This window comes from Euphorbia lathyris, chromosome 6, assembly GCF_963576675.1.
Source record: "Euphorbia lathyris chromosome 6, ddEupLath1.1, whole genome shotgun sequence".
NCBI classification, from domain to species: domain Eukaryota; kingdom Viridiplantae; phylum Streptophyta; class Magnoliopsida; order Malpighiales; family Euphorbiaceae; genus Euphorbia; species Euphorbia lathyris.
This window is the reverse complement of record NC_088915.1, coordinates 66,988,155-67,009,144: the sequence shown is the minus strand read 5'-3', so window position 1 is coordinate 67,009,144 and position 20,990 is coordinate 66,988,155. Positions and strand designations below refer to the sequence as shown.

Genomic DNA, 20,990 nt, shown 5'->3' with positions numbered 1-20,990 from the left:
GCTCGCCATCCGCTCCTTTCCCTGGTAGCACCTAAGCCAATGCTAGTGCAAGAACTAATTGATCCTCTGAACTGTTGCTGGAACCGTGAGCTGTTGAACAAGGTATTTCAGGTCGATGATATAATGGAGATACTCAAGATCAACATTAGCTTCAGAAGGCCGCCGGACAGGGTGTACTGGGGATTCACGAGTTCTGGTATATTTTCAGTTAAATCATGTTATTATCTTGCAGAAAGCTTGAGGAGCGCAAATAGCACCCAAGGAACGAGCAATCCAAGCCAACTGTTATTCAAGCAGATATGGTTGCTCAAACTGCCTGTGAAAATAAAACATTTTCTGTGGAGAATTACGCGGGACAAGTTACCGACAGGTGCGGCACTCGCGAGGCGCGGAATTACCAACGCACCGTATTGCTGCTGCTGCAACTACGGATATGAGGAAACTGTCCACTGTTTTTTACGGTGCCCGTTTACGAAAGACGTCTGGCGAAGCGCTGAACTCTCGGTCCGTGTCGACAAGGTAAAGGCTGCTGATATGTATGACTGGCTCGAGTACTGCTATACGAAATTGCGATTAGAAGAATGTGAACTTGTGTCTGTGATCACTTGGTGGATATGGTATAGGCGAAATGTCTGGAGGAATGAACAATCCTGGATACCGGCTGAGACCCTCATGGTGAAAGCTAAGCAGTTTTATTCAGATTGGTGCCAAACAAGATTGACGTCCCCAAACCGACCGACGAACACCAGTGGCCCTTGTAATACGACTGCTGATCCTAAAAAACCTTAGTGTCGCCCCCCGCCTGGTGTTATAAAAATCAACTGTGACGCCTCTATGGGGGATAATGACCGGGGTTGCAAGGTCGGGTTAATTGCGAGGGACTCTGATGGCTCGGTGTTGGCGTCTGCGGGTATTCCAATTGGACCAGCTTCCACCGCTGAAGCAGCTGAAGCTCGGGCTGTGCTCGAAGCACTCTGTTGGGCCTGAGACTGTGGTTTTCGTAACATAATGGTGGAGTCTGATGCAAAGGTGGTAATTGACACAATTCATGCTAATGTTCTTCCAAACTCGGCATTACAAGAGCTGTTCATTGATATACGTATGCTAGCTTTAAGATTTACTAGCTGTTCACTCTTTCATATCCCTAGAAATAGTAATTGCGTTGCACATGCGATTGCCCATTGGGCGAAGGGATTAACGAACCCAATTTTCTTGATGGAAGAGGCTCCTGCCCCCGTCTGGAAACTCCTTTGTAGTGATTATGCAGATTCTACAAGTTAATGGAATTCCGCTTTCAAAAAAAAAACCTAAATTCAATTAATTTAAATGACATTGTTTAAAATTAAAAACATAAAGTTATCTTTATAAATTTTTTATTTTTCATGTCAATTTTGTGATGGCTTTAACATATATACATATAAGATGATTAAATAAATATCAAAACATTTTTAAAAAATAAAGCTTTTAATTTTTAATTTTCAGTTGTTAGTGAATTAGGGTATAAAAATTAAAGATCAATATCTTAATTTAAAAAACTAAATAATCAAAACACAATTTTTTTTTTTTTGAACCAATCAAAACACAATTCTTAAAACCCTAAAATTCAAAGTTTAACCTAAATTAAAATAAGTTTTATTTAATTATTTATTTATTTATTCAAAAAAGCGACATTTTGGGACGGAGTTTAAAATAGACCACCCATCTATAAACAAGTTAAGAATTTGTTGGACATTTAAATATGTGAAATTGAAATGAGAGACGACTTTATTTAATCCAAAAGAATTGACAAATTGACCGACTCGCCGGCACCGCCGCCCTATTGCCGCCACCGCTTCGCACCTACTACTATCGCCAAGTAATAATCATCATACTAAATTTCTTATTTTAAGACTAACATGATTACTTAAACAATTACCACTAATCATTTAAATAATTAGTTTAACTACCCCAATATACATTATGATTTAAAATATGGGTCAAATTGATACATCTTATAAAATTGATTAGACCAAATTGAATTTTATTTTATCAACCCAGTCCTCAAACTGAGGATATTTGACAAACTAACCCAAATTTTACAAATTTTGAGATCCTAATTTTTTTTACAGATAAGAAAGAATATGGTCCTTGAATTTCAGGTAAAATTGTTATTAGGTTCCTTCTAAAGCACAAGTCAAAGTGATTAATAATATGCACATCTAAACTTCTGTAAGTCTGTATAATTGTATTTGCAGCCAATTCCGAATTCGCAATTCGAGCCCGATACAGTTCAGAAACATGACAGAAGAAATGATAAATTAAGGCTTACTTCCATAAACTAATCATCTTTTCTGCAGAAGGTAGCAACAGGGAAAGAAAAAAAAGGATGAGATGTTAAATATCTTCCCTTCTGGCAATGCATCTTGTTGCTTCGAAATTGAATACCGAAACATACATTGAAGTTGTTAAGCAATATAAAATGCCAGCCAAGAGTAATTCATATCTGAGATTTTCAAATCTCATCCATTATTTTCTACTCGACTTCCTGCTTTCGTTACTCGCTTAACAGAGTCGAGACGAGCAGATCCTGCACGAAACCAGCTCTTCCTGTTGCCTGCTTCATCCTTTTCTCCCTTTCTTCATAACTCAAAGATGGATCCAAACTGCACATGAGAGAGAAAGAACCAGTCGTGCCATTCAATTATTGATGTCGTTTACGTATAATTAGTCGAGCAAATGAAAGAGAGAGAGGGTTTAGAAAAATGTACCTTGATCTCCACATATATGTGGGTGCTGTAGTTTTCATAGGAGCATCTTGTACGCTTGTTATTACTGATTTCGAGATTTCTTCAGCCTCGGATGCAGGGAAATTCAAAATGAGGGACGAAAGGAATGGATCGGTAGCTGCATTAGTTACATTTGCATTGTTTGACCTGTATCCACTGCCTCCTAACAGCATTTGCAGATGAGCCTCACGGAGATCCCGCCCGAGAAGAGACAATGCCTGACTGTTTGGGATTGCAACTCTACGTAATCTGCGACGTCTCTGCATGTAATCTCTAGTTAAGGGAAACATGGACAATAGTTTGATTTTGGTAATACATGAGAAATAAATACTAATCCTACAAAGCGAAACTTTTGCGTTTTAAGGATATCTTGAACAAGTGTCCATGTTGCAGTGTGATATGACTTAGCACGTCCCGTGAAACCTTAACAGAGCAAATAGGACAAACCTGCAATGGCAAAGTCGATGCAGTATGAAAACTGTTAATGTAAAGCACCAATAAGAAGCGAAAGCTTCTTAAACAAAATAATCCTTCATTAAACTATGGGTGCTAACAAACAAGAGAGTTGTTTGTTCATTTTGAATTGATTTTCTCTTTACCTTCTATTTCCTAATATCATATCGGACTCCTTAAACAACGAGAGTACAATACATTTGATGATATAAATTGCATCTCATACATGCTCTATCAGCAACTCAAGCAACACAAGGCATTGAGGTACCGAAAAGGGGATAAATTAGCAAAAGCATCATCAGACATATGCTGACTCTGTGAAGAACAAACAGACAACCTCGTTACCGTTAAATAAACCCCCAGTAAAAGAGAGACAAGTGTAGAGAAAACTAAGCGCATCCGTTAAAGGCGGACAGGTCTAATAGATCACTATACAGAGGAATGTTCAAGTCAAATGGCAAAGGCTATTAAAATGATATGCCATTTGACAGCAATTTTCATTTCCCCCCTCTCTGTGCTTGCCTAGAGAAATGACTAGAGACCTGAAGGAACCTCTTGAAATAGGAGCAGAACATAAAGTTTTAGTAATTTTTTGGTCCTTTGCCTCATCTTATCTCTACCAACTTGAATAGATAGAAATAAACACATCTTCTATATCCTAGAATTTCCACAAATCCAAAAACATCTCAACACGTCTTCATTGTGCCATTCACTGCATCTTTGACATTTACATTTACTCACCAAACCAAACTTTGCACATTACTTGCAGCAACTAGAAGAACAGCTTATCACCAACAAACTTAGCACAAGCTCTAAAAACCCTCTTCAAATCTTTAACTTCTCTGTATCTTCTGCTATATCTATAACCAACTCCTCTTGGACTTAAATAGATTGTCAAATATAAATATTCAAGTAGAGCAAGTCAACTCAGCCTATAGACGAATGAAACTGATCTAACATCCGGTTCCTAAATATTCCATAGTTAGGCCTACTCAAGGAGGAATACACTCGTCACGACCAACAAATGCATGTTCTATATTACCAACAACATCAATTCAGATACATAAACTCTCCACCCACACTTTGCAAAGTCACAAACTCAAGAAGTCAGAAAAATTGAACATTGAGAAGAAGCATAAAACAAGCAAAATGATAGAAACACAGCAAATGAACCAACCCCAGCATTCGCAAATGAACCAACTTGTTTAATTCAAGCAAAGCAACATCGTTTTCCTATTTATTCTAAACATAGGACTGTTTCCAAGTTCTTGCCTGTTTGAATGTACAAATAAGGCTCCAGAGAGCCCGGCAACATCTTGCCAAATGGCAAACCATGTATAGCGGAATAGTTATCTCTCAACATAACATAACCAACTAACTAATTCCTACCTAGGGGTTGTAGGTCAGTTGGCAAGGCAGGCTGAGTTCGAGTTTGTGAGAAGAGATATCAGGTTCGATTTCCACTAAATACATCAGCTACTAGCCCCGAACAAGATTATCTCAATGAGCATTTCAGTAATATCTAATTCCAACTTTTCAACCTGCCCTAAAATGGAAAAGCACAAACCTTTGGTCATGCTTATACACAGGCAAAGACATAAACAAAAAATCGGTCCCCCTCAACCCATTTTCTACACATGTAAAAAACATCAAATTCCAGAGAACTAATCAGGAAAGCGAATACATAACCAGAAACACCGAAAACATACTTTTTTTCTTTTTGAAGAAAAAGAAGAACTTACGGTGACTTTAGACTCGCAAGAGTGCTCATCTTCGAGATGGGAACAAAGAGAAGCGATGTCGAAATCCTCATAGCAATAGGGGCAAGGGAAATCAGGTCGAACCTCGTCTTCTACCTCGAACTCATCGATGCTCAATCGATCTAAATCACATATAAATAAGAAAACCTAGAGAAAAAGGGGAAACGAAGATGAGAGAAAATAGAAGAAGGCGAACGAACCTAAATGCGAACTCTGATGATGGTTCTGCAAGTTGTATTGACGTTTAGCGGCGGCAAGACGAGAGGTCCAGAAATCAGAATCCATTTCCCTTGAGATTGGAATCCCCTAAAAACCAAATAATTTTAGACTTTAGGTATATGAAATTTCCATGAATGTTTGACTTATTTGTCTAAAAAAAACCCAGAAAAGAGATGAAGAAGAAGAAGAAAGGGGGAAAGGGGGAAGGATATGAAAAGTTGTAATTTAGGTGTTTGACCAAGGAATAGGATGGTTGAGTTTGATTAGAGAGGAAGGAAGAAAGGGGGAGCTTCAAAATGTTCAGAGGATTGAATTGAAAAGGGAAAGGGGTAATATGGGGTAAGCTATGTGGCCATGACAGGACATGACGTAAACTAAATAAGAGCAATTGTCGGATTTTCTATGTGATTAACGCACGTTCCTGTTCTGTTTTGGATTCATTTTTGTGGTTCTCATATTACACCCTTCTATGTTCATTCATATTTCTTCCTAATAATCCCCAATTAATTTTATTTACTATTTAATTGAAGTATCTTAAATATTAAGATACTTTTAAAATAATAATTGAAGTTCTTAATTGAACCATTTAACCAATCAGATATTTTGTTTGGTTACATAACCAAACATATATTAATTGTATTCATTTTAACTAATTATATTAATCTAGTTTTGGGATTTTATTTCGGTTTTTAGCGCCGAAATAGATTCATCATTTACTTTGTTTTGTTTTTCCTATATTGAATAAAGTTTTGGGATAAGGTGCAAAAAATACCTCCAACGTCTAAAATAGTGTAAAACATTGGCAAGTTAGGGTACAAAGGATGATTTGTATAGAGAAATGTTAAGAGATGAGGTTATGGGAGGATTAATAAGGGTGTGCTTATAATTAATGAAGGGGATCTTTTGCACATTTTATCAAACGGGTTATACTCGAGTGTTTGTCATTGGGCGATGGTTAATCGAAGCAAACTTCGACTTTCAATGGCTTATCTATGGACCACCATCAAATGTCTCGATATCAATGTTAATGAAATTAGTCGGTCCAACTCAACCACCTCTGTACCAGCTGGTGACTTGGACTGGGTACCTTAGCATTAAAGCTAAACTTTTTAATGAAGCGTTGCCATCTCTTAGGATATGATTGCGGTGTTTTAAAATAGATTAATAGTTGTTGATATAAATAAGCATAATACTGTAAACTCATGGGATATAATGAAATAATCTTTTGTTCTTTTCCATCTTTATTCCATATTTGTTTTAGTTCGTTGGCCATATTAGTTAAAAATATTATATTTGGTTATTCAATTAATAATGGAATGCGAATCGCTAAAATATGCTGCAATTATCATTTTCTAGTTTAGGGAAATCGTTTATTCTGATTAGAAATTTGATGCTGATTATGATTTTAGTTTATGATGATGAAGAATTTAGCTGTTTGTTGAAATAGAAATTTTATGCAACTTGGGAAAGATAGATTCAGAAAGGAAAAGATATAGAGAGGAAAGAAAGATAGAGAAAGGGAAAGATAGAGAGACAAGACTTAGAGAGAGAAAAGGAAAAATAGAGAGATAAAAGAGTTGCGGAAAATGAAGGAAAGAAGGAAATAAGGGCATATGAGTAAGATTAAAAATGTTGATGTTGCGTGTTGACTACAGGTTGACCGGTCATAATTACCGGTTGTACACTTTACTGAGATCAACAAAATGTTGTACACCAAAGTATTAAAAATCAGAGATATTGTACACCGTATATATAGTTTAAAATTGGATATTTTTTTGAATTCTTGATTGTTTTTCAAAGTATATATAAGATAAAATTATTTAAAGACTACTAAACTACTAATGATGTAATTGTGCTTGGCCATTTGACTGGTTATTGTATGTACAAAGCATCCAAAGGGAACGACAAGTCGTTTTAACGAAACGGCGGCCAAGGAGCTTAAAACGGCTGTATAAAATGAGCAACAGCCAAATGATTTAGTGACCAACAAATCCAATCAAAAATTAACGATCGCTATCCTAGGGTTTTCTCCAAAATTTAGTTTGAAACCCAGAATCAAGAATTTCGCTTTCATAATCAAAATCAAAATCAATGGCAACTGCGACCGCGACTATGAATCAGCAACAAGAAGGAAACACCATCAAGGTAGAGAAGAGAAAGCCCGTGTTTGTTAAAGTAGATCAACTTAAGCCGGGAACTAACGGACATACCCTGATCGCCAAAGTCCTGACCTCCGACACTGTTTTGCAAAAGGGACGACCCACCGCCGCTGTCTCTAACCGCCTTCGTAATACTCGCATCGCCGAGTGTCTCATTGGCGACGAAACTGGCACGGTCCTCTTCACTGCCCGTAACGATCAAGGTGTGCTCCTCATTTCTATAAATTCGAGTATCATGCGATTTGTTTAAGTGCGTTTTATTTGTAGATAGATGAATCTGCATTTTACCTCAATGTGAGATATAGGTCGGGCTTTTAATTTTATGATCTGGTACGGTTTAGGTTTTGATGGCTATTACTTTTTTTTTTTCCCATTTTACATGCTTGTGTTGGGTGATCTTTGTGACAAGTTAGGACTGTGTTTACTGAATAGTCTTTTGTGATGCACAGACATTCAGTAAGCTTATAGGGTTTCTTTTACTTGGAAGAATCTGGTCATTTTTGCTTGCTTTACATTGAAATGCCTAGGAACTGTTAGCGATGTACAACTTTTAGACTGATGAGTGACAGACAAGTCGAAGTCCTGCATCTGCTGTTTCTCAGTTATGCTCTTAAGTTAAGACTAAGTTTAAGATACATCAATAGCATGCTACAATTTGATGGTTAAGATGTCTGGCTACAGAATTTACTCCGTAGATGTATGCCAGTCTTCCCCCTCTTTCCACAGAATCTTCAACGAGAAGGATATATTAGAATTCTAGTCTTGGAGATCCAGAATCTCATTTATTTAACTAATACTGACATTTATTTATTTTAATTTTTCCTTTCAACAGTTTTTTTGAGTTATGAAGTATCGTTTTGTAACTAATATCGTTTTAACACTGCAAAAGAAGGCAGTGATGAGATGATCTAGATTCTATTGTTTTTTATTTGTTGATATTGTCATAGAGCAGTTGTTGGCTATCTTGCATTGGAACTCCTCTTCAGTTATATTTCCATTTCCTAGCTACGTTTTTTTTAGAAATAAGGTTTCCATTTTGGTTTCAGTTTCCGTTTCCTTGCAACATAGGTTGTAGTTCCATATTCGTTTTCTTGTTGTCCTTGAGAGGATACAATAAGGAGAGTTTTCTAACGAGTTGTGAACTCCACATGAATGTAATAGCAATGGCCATTTTCTGTGCAGTTGACTTGATGAAAGCAGGGAGCACTGTAATACTCCGGAACGCAAAGATTGACATGTTTAAAGGATCCATGAGGCTGGCTGTTGACAAATGGGGCCGCATCGAGGAAACTGAAGCTGCTAAATTTGTTGTAAAAGAGGATAACAATCTGTCTCTGGTTGAGTATGAATTGGTGACTGTTGCTGCTGAAGAGTGAGTAAAGGTTGTTTCTACTATTTCTTCATGTGGGTATGGGGTGATATTAAGATACTTTTCAAAAGCAATTGGGTTTGGTATACAAAATGTCCCTAAAATTGGTTAGTCTCCTCATTTTAACTTGGTTTAACATCTAGTTGGATTATTTATTAACGCCATTTAAGTGTTAAATGTGTGAAAAGATTGTCACTTGCTTCAGTCTTGTGAAGTATTGGTGTAAACTGAACCTGGAATTATATATATTTGTGTTAATAGTAGAAGTCCCATTATCTATTCACTTTTTGCTTTTCTATTTTACTTAAGTTGTGTATTACATTTTGATGATGTTTGGTTTTACTGTTTACTGAGTGTTTCTTGTTGCATTAGCTAATTTTTATTCCAAAACAACTATCAACAGTTGTTTGTTAATCCTAATCGAACACTTTTATATTCACTGTTTGGGGTAGAACAACAAAAAGAAGCTACAAAATGGAGAAGCAAACATCCGCTCGCTCATCCGTTTCTAACTTCTAAATTTTGAAGTAGGTTTTGTTGTATGCATGCTTGCATCATATGTTGTCGATTTGATATGAAATAAGAGTATGTTTCGTTGAGTTGTTGAGATCTAAGATATTAGTTGTTTACTATTGTCGATAGCTGGGAGAAATTAACTGATTTATTTCCGGAATAGATTTTGTGGTTCAGTATCAACTTGGAAGGGTATATTTTGTGACTTCAATAAAAAATCACAAATGTATAATACGAAATGGTTGAGATTTAATAATAACTTTTGAAATGAACATCTAAATTACTTGCAATACTTACGGAGCTAAAACGGAAACCAGCCGAAACATGTTCAAGCTTAGATTTGATTCTTTACCGGTGTTAATTTCACTATTGTAAAACGATGACGGTAAGAGGTGAAAACTAAAAATTAAGACATGATATTTAATTGAGTTGATAAAAGTATTTTCTAAGCGTAAATAATATAATTATTAGATAATTAAAAAATGGAATAAAGTCTAAGTTGGCTCTATGGTTTTTTTTGAGAAATATATATTTATTACAAAATAGTGAAATTTTACTATTTTTATTCCTACCTAACTGAAAAATTTATTGTCATCTAACTTCTCAAACATCAACTTTAAAATATTTACTGTATATTAACATATTATAAGTAAAAAAAAAAATATTCATTATATTACTAACATAGTTACAAAGAACGTGCTAAAATATTCAAAACTATTTCAATTTATCGACAATTTCATTTGAAAAGTCTGATGTGATAGTAAAATACCAACAAACCAATTCGTTTAAATTTTCCGATAGTCAAAAGTAAAATCGATGTTACTTAAAAACGCTAAAAGTAAATTTTTTTTTTTCATTTCATGCATTAAGAATCAATTTCCACTTTCCAAAAACGACAGGAGCAAAATTGAAATTTTTGACCTTATCCTAAAAAAAAAAAAAAAAACTCTTTGTATTCCAAAGTAACAGGAGATTTGAAATCATGCTAAAGATATCCCAGTTGAGGGTTGAATTTTTCTTCCATGGCTTTAAAAGTAACACATTCTACAAGAGAGTATGTAACTCAAAAGTATTTGGGATTTTCTCATTTCACCACCAAGAATAAAGTTGAATGAAATCCATCAACCATTATGAACTGCGGGTCAACGGCCGCCTGGAACCACCCCTTCCAGAGGGAATTTGCCAGCAGCCGGGGCTAACGGACTTCACCCAAAAAAAAAAAAGAAAATTAAGAGAAATGCAAAGCAAATTCTGTAATGATAAATGTCCAGCAGCTAAACAATACAAATATATGTGCTTCCTACAAGAGAGGTTGTTTATGCAACTCCAAGAGATTTTCTCATTTCAGCACCAAGAATAAAGTTGATTGAAATCCATCAAACATTATGAACCGCATCCAACAAAGAACCATCATCCATCTACAATACAAAAAGCATCATACCAGAAATGAGTTTACACTCAACTCAAATTGCAATTACTACATTCTTAAACGCAACAAGAGAAGGTTCAATCACAGCATTAGAATTATGAGGAAGTAGCAGCAGAAATACATAGCCCACAACCAGAAGACCGCAGTAAGGGGTACAAACGAGCCTTGTTTAACATAGTCATATGTTATTGTTTACCACACTACTGGCTTTATAAACAGAAAGAAGTATATTGAAACCCTAAGACAAGCTTTATAACACCACCTTCTCATTGAGTGCATGTACAAAACTCCGCTTGAACCCTCTGAAATGCATCATACATCATCATCTGAGTGAATACATCAAATTAGAATGGCTGATGTATGATTATATTAGCACGAAAATGAAGGACATGAAACAGTCAATTCAGATTAAGCTCGAAAAACTGGAATACGTTTTAGCATCAACATCTAAATGTAATTTCAGTTTGTTTAACACTGTTCTTGAATTGAAGAATCAAATTAAGTGGTACTTTCTATGGCAAATAATCTGGCGTGAAAAGTTATACATCAACCATTTTGAGGAATAATCACTGAAGTAATATAGAAAAAAAATTGAATTTTATGAGGTAATTGAGTTCAATACCCCAGCTCTCACAATTATTTCAATCAAAGACATCTCATTTAACCACTAAAAATACATCTGTCCAATACTATAAAAAGTTGATAACATAAGAATCCAAAAAGTCCATCTTTGATCGCTTCATCATCTTCATCTAGGCTTGCATTGTCCTACAAAAGGAAGAAGAATACATGTTCTTTCATTTCCCAAGGGAGGAAGCAGAGACAGGTGAGACTACTTATAAGAAAGAAACCCAAAAATCTTGATGCAGAAAAAGGCCAATCACGATTTGTTTCGGTACAGAAATTTTCCTCACCATATGCAACTAAGCAAATATCTAAGGCCGCAGTAATCCCACTTCCCTAGACACCTATTGAAAGCAATCGTTTCCAAAGAATCAGAACATAAACTAGGAACATTTATCTGAATAAAGTCAGGAGATTTTTAGTTATTTATTTTCAATCAGAACTCATTAGGAAACAATCATTTGTCGCAATAATCTAACAAGTTTGATATGCATGTTGGACAAGGTATTCCTTTATAAATTGCAAAATGCCTGCTAAGCATTGAGTTTTCCACATTCCTAAAGAAGATCAAAATCCTCACAACCAGAAAGATAATGCACTGAGGGTAACATCCGAGTTTCAGAACCAATTCTTTTCATATTTTCATTTCCTAACACGTTTTCATGCTTGTGATTCGTTTTCTTGTTATTCGGTTTTTTGCAATTGTTTTCTATTCCTTTTTTATTTCAGTTTCAATATTCTGATATAACAAGTTTACATCAGTCAGCTTAACATTCCTTACTCCAATTACTTTTATAATCCAAGTAATCACAATTTTCCATAATAAGCACTCTAAAATCGTAAATATCTGCCTAGATCATCAATCAAGGCTCATCCGATTAGATGCAAACAAACACGAATTAAAATGCTACACATGTCAAAAAAAAAAAAACATCGAGGAACCAATCCACAAAATTTACCTTCAGGAGTCCAGCCATAGTTGCGGCTAGAGACAGAAAGCATTGAAGTGAGCAACGCTGAAGCAGTAGCAGTATGATATGGAAGCATTGTCTCCACACAACAGCTCATCTCCACCGGTGACCTTCAAAACAAATAACAGCAAACAATAAAATAAGCATGCTTCCAAAGATTCACAATTCCTATTAAAACAATGAAACTTATAGAATTGATTCTGAATTACCTGAAAATACGGTGAGAAAGAGGATTTTGCTTGGAGATGCCAAAGGGAGAGACACTTGGTTTGTTTCCAGGCATGGGTTTAGGTCCGGAGGCCAGTCTAGTAGTTCGGGAAGCGGTGGACCGGAGGAAAGATCTGGCAGCTGCGGTGGCGGACATAGCTACAGATACTATCTAGTGATTTGGGTTGGGAAGTAGACGGAGAACTTGGATCAAGGGTTTTGGGCTATACGGATTAGGGTTTAGCAGCTGAAGTCGAGTGTGAATGCTCGTACTGGATCTCAGCACTTCTATGTTTACGTGGATCGTTGTGGTCTGTCCAATTTTGTACAAATTCTACAATACTCCCTATTCAGATCAATGCATGACATTTATACATATTTAAAAAAAGAAAATTACAAATAAAACTTAGATTTGCAAATCTTTATCAAAAAAAAAAAAAAAAAAAAACTTAGATTTGCAAATACATAAATGTAATAAAAAAAAAATATCACGTATGTTTCGTTTTTTTTGGTAAAGCAAACGTGCTATCAATTTTACGAAAAACCCTCAAAAGTTATTAAATCTGACTTTTTAAACGATTATGTTGTTATGTGTCGTTCTCTCTCTGATACACTTTTGAAATTTATATTGTAGTTGTTTTGATTAAATAATTGTCTCGAGTCATGATCCGTGTCTGAAAGGGTATTCCTCCGTGTGCACTTTTTTTTTTTTTTTTGATGAAGACAACAACTTATATTACGACTTAGTTTCAATACAAGAAGCCAAGAAAGCTGGAAAATCAGCAACAATAATTTGAGGGCTATATAAAGTGAGCCCCCATTTTGTCAATTCATGAGCAGCAGCATTAAAGGAACGCCCTTCGTATAAGAAGCGCACATCAGAAAAGGAACAAACTACTGTCAGAATCTGTTGAATCACTACATCACTGTAACTCACATCTCAAGCAACCCGAATTGCCTCAATAGCCAATTTACAATCAGACGCAACCACCAAATTTGAGAACCCAAAATGGCTAAAATTTCTGCATGAGTCACAGACCAACACACCCCTAACGGACACGCCTCGCTCATCAAAACATTACCAACAATATCACGCACCAGAAAACCAGCCGCCCCAGTACCTCGATGAGAAGAGAGAGATGCATCACAATTTAACTTGACAAAACCAGGAGGAGGAAGATCCCATTTACACAGCCCATGACTAACAGTAGGTACGAAAGGGAGATGAAAACTTACCAATTCAAACGCCCGTTTCGCCCCATTAACAAAAGCCCGATCATCAAGAGATTTTTCTCTATACGTGATCAGATTATGGTCATACCAAATCATCCAAATGAAACAACAAAAGAGAGAAAATTCAGAATTTGACAATATCAAAGAAACTTTCTCCATCCATTCCAAACATGACATTCCCTCAACCGAATAAACCTTCACAGAGAATCCTCCACACTTCCATCGATCTCTCGTTCGCCGACAGAATTTCATCAAATGTATCAGAGCACTACCTACCATCATGTCCGCAAAATGGGCAATAGGGAGCAATAGAGATTTTTTTCCAAATGAGATTAGCAGCACACGGTAAAAAATTATGACAGCATGCCCACATTAGATGAAGAATCTTCAGAGGGAGTTTGAGCTTCCATAAATGTTTCCACAACCGTCCATGTCCAGATGACGCACTCGGAATATCATTGAAAATTCTATTTATCTTAATCGTCATTCTATAGCTAGATTTTACCTCATAACTGCCATCATGGGAACCAGGCCAGTAGAATCGCCATTTATGATATTTGGAGACTCTTACTTGTCGATTGTGCTCTTTCTATTTCACATCCGATGCCGCTTGAGGTCATCTAGGGTCGGGTGTGACATAGTGGCCGTAAAGGAAGACCCAAAACAGAATCAGCCACATCCTCATAGAAGCAATCCTTCACAACCCTAGAATTCCAAAGCCCAGTACCTGCAATAATTAATGACTCAACAAACTCCGAAGGAGCAGCACACTTAACAGATAAAGGACGTCCACAAGGTAATGAAGGAATCCATCTATCCGATAGAATCCGAATAAAGGATCCATTGCCCACACGCCAGAGGCCACCCTGCAATAAAACATGCCTAACGCTTAACAAACTTCTCCACAAAAAACTATCAGCAGGTCTCTCGGAAATCTCCAGCCAAGATTGGTTCCTCAAATACTTGCTTCTAAACACTTGAGCACACAAAGACAAAGGTTGATCAATAATCCTCCAAAGTTGTTTAGCCAATAATGCTTGATTGAAAGAAAATAAGTGTCGAAATCCAAGACACCAACAGCCTTAGGAGAACAAAGAATATCCCACCTAGCCCAGTGAATAGCCCGCTTACCATTACAATCACCCCACCAATAGCCGGAAATCATAGCTTGCATCTCCTCACATAGAGTCTTAGGCAATAGAAAACAGCTCATAACATATTGAGGAATGGCAACCGCAACCGCCTTAATAAGCACTTCTTTACCACCCCTAGATAGAAAACTTTCATTCCATCCACTAAGTCGCTTAAGAAGACGATCCCTTAAAAATTTGACAATGAGCTTCTTAGACCTTCCTAATATCGTAGGAAGACCCAAATACTTCGGAAAAGCATCAACGACATTAACCCCCATAAAGCCTCTTAAACTCTCTTTGAATTCCACCGATAGATTAGAACTAAAGCTGGTCTCAGATTTGTCAAAATTCACACATTGCCCCGAAGCCTGCCCATAGAGTGCAATAATCTCCTTAACCACAACCATCTCCTCAAATGATGCTCTGAAAAAAAAAATAAGAGAGTCGTTAGCAAAAAATAAATGAGTAATCATAGGACCACCAAGACCCGGAATAATCTCATGTAAACATCTGTCAACTACTGCTTTCTTAATCAAAGATGAAAACCCTTCCGCACACAACAAAAACAAATACCGTGAAATAGGATCTCCCTGACGAAGACCCCGACTAGGCTTAACAAAGCCTTTAGACACCCCATTTATAAGAAAAGAAAAAGAAGTAGTAGAGACACATCTTAACACAAGATCAACAAATCCACTTGGAAATCTCATCCTCCTCATGACCATTTCCACAAAAGACCATTCAACACGAGCATATGCCTTACTCATATCAAACTTTAACGCACAAAAACCCTTTCTCCCATGACACTTATATTTCATCATATGAAACACTTCAAAGGCAATAAGATCATTATCAGTAATCAACCTCCCAGACACAAACCCACACCGAGTCTGACAAATAAGACCATCCAACACCCTTTTTATACGATTAGCCACCACCTTAGAGACAAGTTTGTATATAACGTTGCACAAACTAATGGGACAAAGGTCTTTCATAGAACTCGGAGACTGTAAATGAATTAAAGTGATGTAGGTATGATTGAAATTAGGAGGAAAAGCCGAACCATTGAGAATATTCATGACAGCCTCTGATACATCATTCCCAATAATGTCCCAATATGTGGAATAAAACAAAGCCGGCATACCATCAGGTCCAGGAGCCTTAGTCGACTGCATTTGATCTAAAGCAGCCTTAACTTCCTCATGTGCAACCACTAGGGGTGGAGCTAGGGGGTAGGGGAGGGTCTCCCGACCCTCCGGCCCCATCGGAAAACCCAGGGATGGGGTTTTCTCCCTGGGTCCGCTAGGGGGCCGCCATGGCTGGAGCCCCTCCAGCCATGGCGGCTGGAAGATGAAGAAGAAGACTTCTTCTGTCTGTAAAAGGATGGAAGGGCAAAATTGCCCTTTCCATCCTTAACTTTTTTTTTAAGTTAACCTACTCAAAACGACGTCGTTTTGAGTAGGTTAACTTAAAAAAAATTAAAGATGGAAATGTCAATTCTACCCCTATCCATCTATTAGAAATACTTCTTTCTCTCATTTTCTTTTAAATACGCAGGAAAAGGTTGTGGATTTGGGAAAAATTTTCCAAATTGCTCCATATTTTTTTTGAAATTTCAATTGCCCAATTTTTTTTCATTTTCATTTAACTTCTAACTTTCAAGCAATTTTTTTTATTGTTTATTTTATCTCTAGTTTTATAATTTCTAAATGTGATAAAAAAAATCCTATTAATTTAGGTATTTTTAGATTTTAGCTCAATCAATTGCTAGTGAATATATCGAAAAAAAATTCTCAAACAACTTTTGTATATAAATACACATCTTTAGTAGAAATCAATTTTCTGGAAAAAAAAATTCTACCTACAGTGAAGTCCCCCGATGTATGAGTCCTGGCTCGGCCACTGGCAACCACCATATCAGTATCAACCAAAAACAATCTAGAATCAATAGTATCACAAACCCGCTACAGACATACAGAGTCAGATGATGTAAACAGCTGCTGATAGAACGAAGTAACAATATTCTCAATACCATCCTCAGACTCATATCAATTACCATCCTCATCCTTAAGCTTAAGCAAAGCTTCCTCTTGTGCACTTTTAATTCAATCAACTTAACTAATTAAACATAATAATCAACAAATTAATGGTTGAACTAAAAATTAATTAATTAATCACAAATTAATAAATTTAATCAAACTATTTAGTTAGACTAGAAATTCAAATTTTATCAATTCTGACCTAATTACCCAATGTTACAAAATTAGGTCAGAAAACGTAATTAGTTACAAAATTAGCCTAATTACACGAACTATACAATTAGGCCAAAAAATATAATTATTATAAAATTGGTCCAATTAAAATATGGATGTAATAATTACTCCATGTATTACACATGTTTATAAAATGAAAAAAAAAATTGGGAGACTAATTGATATTTTTGCAATAATGAAGCAAATTAAAGGCATTATTTTCTTCAAAGAAAGTTGAATTCCTCCCTCAAATTGATTTCTAACTAATTCAATTTCAAGTCTCTACTTCCATGTCGGGTAAGTACAGGCCCAAAGTTGCCTTTAACTCCAAATTCAGTGAATTAGATTTTTATCACATCTCCAACACCTCTAATTCGGACTTAATTTCCTTTCGTGGGCTAACCGAATATGAAAAGGAAAATTTATCAAATACTAATTTAAATAATTTAAATAATATCAAATTAAGAAAATTATTATTTTTCATATATTTTAAGAACTGTGTTTTAAAAATTAAGAGTCTAAAATATATTTTTTTAAGCTTAGGATTTATGAATTAAGGTCTAAAATTTATAAATTAGGATATAAAATCATACTTTATTTATAATATATATGATATATTGAGAATTAAATTTTGTAATATGATTTAATTGTAATTTTATAATCAGATATGATTTTCATGTAAATAACCCGTATAAAAAATATCTCGGATTTTTCTGTTTGTCACTACCCATTAATTGTCATCCACACCGCCCCATAAAACTAAGTGTATGATGGTCTCTCCGTTTGAAAATTATCTAAAATAACAATTCTTTTAATAGACTTTGTTCTCCTATTTGAGAGGCAACACTCTCTTAAATGTGATTAAACCAAAAATAGAACATAGACATAAAAGTATAACAAAACTAGATAAATCTGAGCTCTGTATCAATAATATATTTTCTCCTATTTGAGAGGCAATACTATGTTAGATTTCATGGCTATTCATTTAAGTCTCTGCACCTCGTCGAGGTGCCTACAGAAAGTGTGCAGAGATTTTCTTACATAGTTTGAATTTCTAAATTGTCAAAAATCGATGGATAATTGCTCCAGTCCATAAATGAGGAGGTTTGGCAGTTGGGGAACATAAAAAGACTTGATTTTGGGGATTACATGTGACTTCTCACTATAAAAGAAGACATTAGGAACCATTTGAAGACACATCAAGCTTATGCTTAATTCTTCCCCCCTTTTAATGCTAGTTTGTTGATTCTTCTCTTCAAGAATCACTTGTAATTGTTGTTTATATTCTTAACTTGTTGTTTGTGTAAAAGTTCATCCAATAAAAATAAGTTTCAAGTCACCAAGGAAGTTCGTTCGGTAATCGTCACTAAGGTTTTTTCTAAACTTTAATCTTTTTTATTATTATGAACTCCATTATCTATCTTTCTAAGGTGAGTTTTAATCTAATCATGGGCTAAAACCCTATTAACTAAGGCTAAAAGCAGATCTTAACCTTAATTATATGGTAATCACGTTTAACCTAATTAAGCTGTGTTTATCCATTTAAGAGCTAACTTATGATTCTTAATGCTTGTTGGAGATGGACCAAATCCCAACTCGAATATAATTAATCGTTTATATTGACCATGATTAAATTGATTAATCGAAACTCATAAGTTGGACCTAATGACCATTTAGTGTGGCTTATTTGTTTTCCAAGGTTTTTCATGAATATTAATACTATCTTAGATTTATTACTTTAGCCGCACCAAAGTGAAGTAATAAATCTAAGGTTTGGAATTAAGAAAACTTAATATTTCTTTAGATCAATTACTTTAGTCGGACCAAAGTAAAGTAATTAATCAAAAGTTTAGAACTACTAGCTCGAAATGTTTTTATTAAATCTTAAGTAATCATTTTAGTCGGACCAAGGTAAAGTAGTTTTAAAAGGTTTAGATTTAATAAAACTTAATGCTTATCTAGATTAATTACTTTAGCTGGACCAAGGTAGAGTAATTAATCGAGAGTTTATAACTCGAAAATCTATTAGTTAATAAGAAAAACTGACATCTTAAAAAAGATAAAACAACTTGAAAAAGATTAAGTGTTATTGCCAAGCACAGAGGTTAAGTGAAGCTAAAAGTCTTAGTTTCTTCAATTATAAGTAATCTCTATTCTCAATTTGTGTAATTCACAATCACTTGGTAACGTAATTTTAATTCGGTTACCCAACAAACTCTACATTTCGATTGTTTAAATAATAGATAGTAAGTAAAAAGATTGGTAATTATAATCATCATCCTCGTAGGAACGATACTCTACTTTCACTTTATTACTTGATACACAATTAAGATGGACTTGCCTTCACAAGCACGTATACGTAAAATACACATCACTACCATATCCTTCAGAGAAAGCATTTGTGAACTTTCTATCTACTTTGCCGTAGTTCAGAATATCTTAAGCATTGCTTAATCAGTTCATTTCGTGAATTCTACTCCACTTTCAACCCTAAATAATTACTACGATGCTAACACAATAGATGAATCAGCATTATTTATTTTGAGAAATTAGGATTTTATCTGATTCTCAGATTTATTCAGACATTTACAAAATTATGAAAGGATAATATTCAAATGAAGGACGTCGAATAATGTTAATGAGAAAATGTACGATGAATGAAATATATTCATGAAGAAGATTCAAATGATGACGAAAATGATGTAAACTTTCAAATGAGAAAATAATGAAATATTGTTCTCGATTATTTACACTATATATATATATACACACACACTAGAAAATAGTCATTTGCTGATGGAAATTTCTAATGGAATCATTTGTGTCAGAAATTTTGACGGAATTTCCATCAATATTGTAAATGTCAAAACTATTGATAGAACGTAAATTTCTGTCAAGATGTTTGGCGGGAGAATTCCCGCCCTTAATCCTGATGTTTATGTTAATGGAATTTATTTCGTCAAAAGTTTTTGACGTTTTTTTTATGGTCCTACAAATTTCCGTTGAATAATGTTTTTGAGGAAAATAAAATAATATAAATAAAATATAAAAATATTAAATAAAGAAAAAATATGAATAGGGCTCTTATAATTTTTCAACCCTAAACGACTCACTCTCACCACACTACCGCGATGGCTATTTCCCATCTTCCTCCTCTAGCGATTATTGGTCCCTTATAACGTGACAAGTTAGTTCCAAGGGGGGGGATAGGAACTATTTTAAAATTTTGTCCGTTAAGGCTGACTTCTTTTCTTATGAAAAGGTTTACACAGCGTCACTAAGTAGATTCAAGATACAAGCTTAGTCAACTTGTGACTAAGTCTGCTTCTTTACTTGAGTCAGGAAATAGCACTTAGAGTCTATTCCTGAACTCAGTTTCTTAGTAGACTTAACTCAGCGTGAGTTCTTTACTTAGTCAGTTTTATAGCAAGCAATATATATTAAAGGAGTTTAAGGGTTAGAAAGATATTACTCAGCAGACTTATCCTGGTTCGGCCTCTCCGCCTACGTCCAGTCCCCGGAACTCGTTCCGAGCTTTTTGAATTCTCTACTGAGCTCTTTAAAGGTAGAGCACAAAACATTTTACAGATAGAAGCTGAGTATAACAAGAGTACCTTCATCTATACCTCTACTCACTCCTATATCTACGATGAGTACTATAACCGAGTACTCAGCCTCTCCTTTCTATTCTTCTAGAAATTGCTAAGACACTTTAGATGATTGAAAATCACTCTAGACTTTTACACGATAATATAGAAATTGGTGTAAGGTATTTGCTTTGCTTTTCTCACAGAAACTTCAAGTATGAATTTGGTCAGCGTTTTGACTAATTGAAGATCTGCATCGATTGAAGCAAATGGATGGCCTTTATATAGTGACACTTGAGGCACCTAGTCATTTCGA

General features: G+C 35.3%; 3 protein-coding genes across 8 annotated transcripts; 1 reads left to right on the top strand and 2 right to left on the bottom strand.

The window, feature by feature from the left end:
* Positions 1–2,191: 2,191 nt before the first annotated feature.
* On the bottom strand, positions 2,192–5,545 carry LOC136233092 (protein DEHYDRATION-INDUCED 19 homolog 4-like). 2 transcript variants are annotated; one of them, XM_066022649.1, is made up of 5 exons: positions 5,179–5,540; positions 4,961–5,100; positions 3,135–3,212; positions 2,748–3,031; positions 2,192–2,642 (listed from the first exon to the last, which is right to left on the bottom strand). In XM_066022649.1, exons 1-5 carry the CDS (start codon positions 5,261–5,263, stop codon positions 2,534–2,536), a joined length of 696 nt encoding a protein of 231 aa, XP_065878721.1. In that variant the 5' UTR covers positions 5,264–5,540; the 3' UTR covers positions 2,192–2,533. The 2 variants fall into 2 exon arrangements, with proteins under 2 accessions (XP_065878721.1, XP_065878722.1); XM_066022650.1 differs by lacking the exon at positions 3,135–3,212 and having other exon boundaries at positions 2,748–3,025; positions 5,179–5,545.
* Positions 5,546–7,169: 1,624 nt separating this feature from the next.
* On the top strand, positions 7,170–9,008 carry LOC136231840 (uncharacterized protein At4g28440-like). Its single transcript, XM_066020812.1, has 2 exons — positions 7,170–7,559; positions 8,539–9,008. The coding sequence occupies exons 1-2, from the start codon at positions 7,289–7,291 to the stop codon at positions 8,730–8,732; spliced, it is 465 nt and encodes a 154-aa protein (XP_065876884.1). The 5' UTR covers positions 7,170–7,288; the 3' UTR covers positions 8,733–9,008.
* Positions 9,009–10,220: 1,212 nt separating this feature from the next.
* Positions 10,221–12,791, bottom strand: LOC136234095 (protein NUCLEAR FUSION DEFECTIVE 6, mitochondrial-like). Of its 5 annotated transcripts, none has more exons than XR_010691041.1 (4): positions 12,472–12,789; positions 12,251–12,372; positions 10,930–10,993; positions 10,221–10,656 (listed from the first exon to the last, which is right to left on the bottom strand). XR_010691041.1 is itself a non-coding variant. In XM_066023860.1 (4 exons), exons 1-3 carry the CDS (start codon positions 12,624–12,626, stop codon positions 11,628–11,630), a joined length of 285 nt encoding a protein of 94 aa, XP_065879932.1. In that variant the 5' UTR covers positions 12,627–12,791; the 3' UTR covers positions 11,238–11,435; positions 11,582–11,627. The 5 variants fall into 5 exon arrangements, 4 of the variants coding, with proteins under 4 accessions (XP_065879934.1, XP_065879931.1, XP_065879932.1 ...); XM_066023860.1 differs by lacking the exons at positions 10,221–10,656; positions 10,930–10,993 and adding exons at positions 11,238–11,435; positions 11,582–11,635 and having other exon boundaries at positions 12,472–12,791; XM_066023862.1 differs by lacking the exon at positions 10,930–10,993 and having other exon boundaries at positions 12,472–12,790.
* Between the last annotated feature and the right edge of the window lie 8,199 nt (positions 12,792–20,990).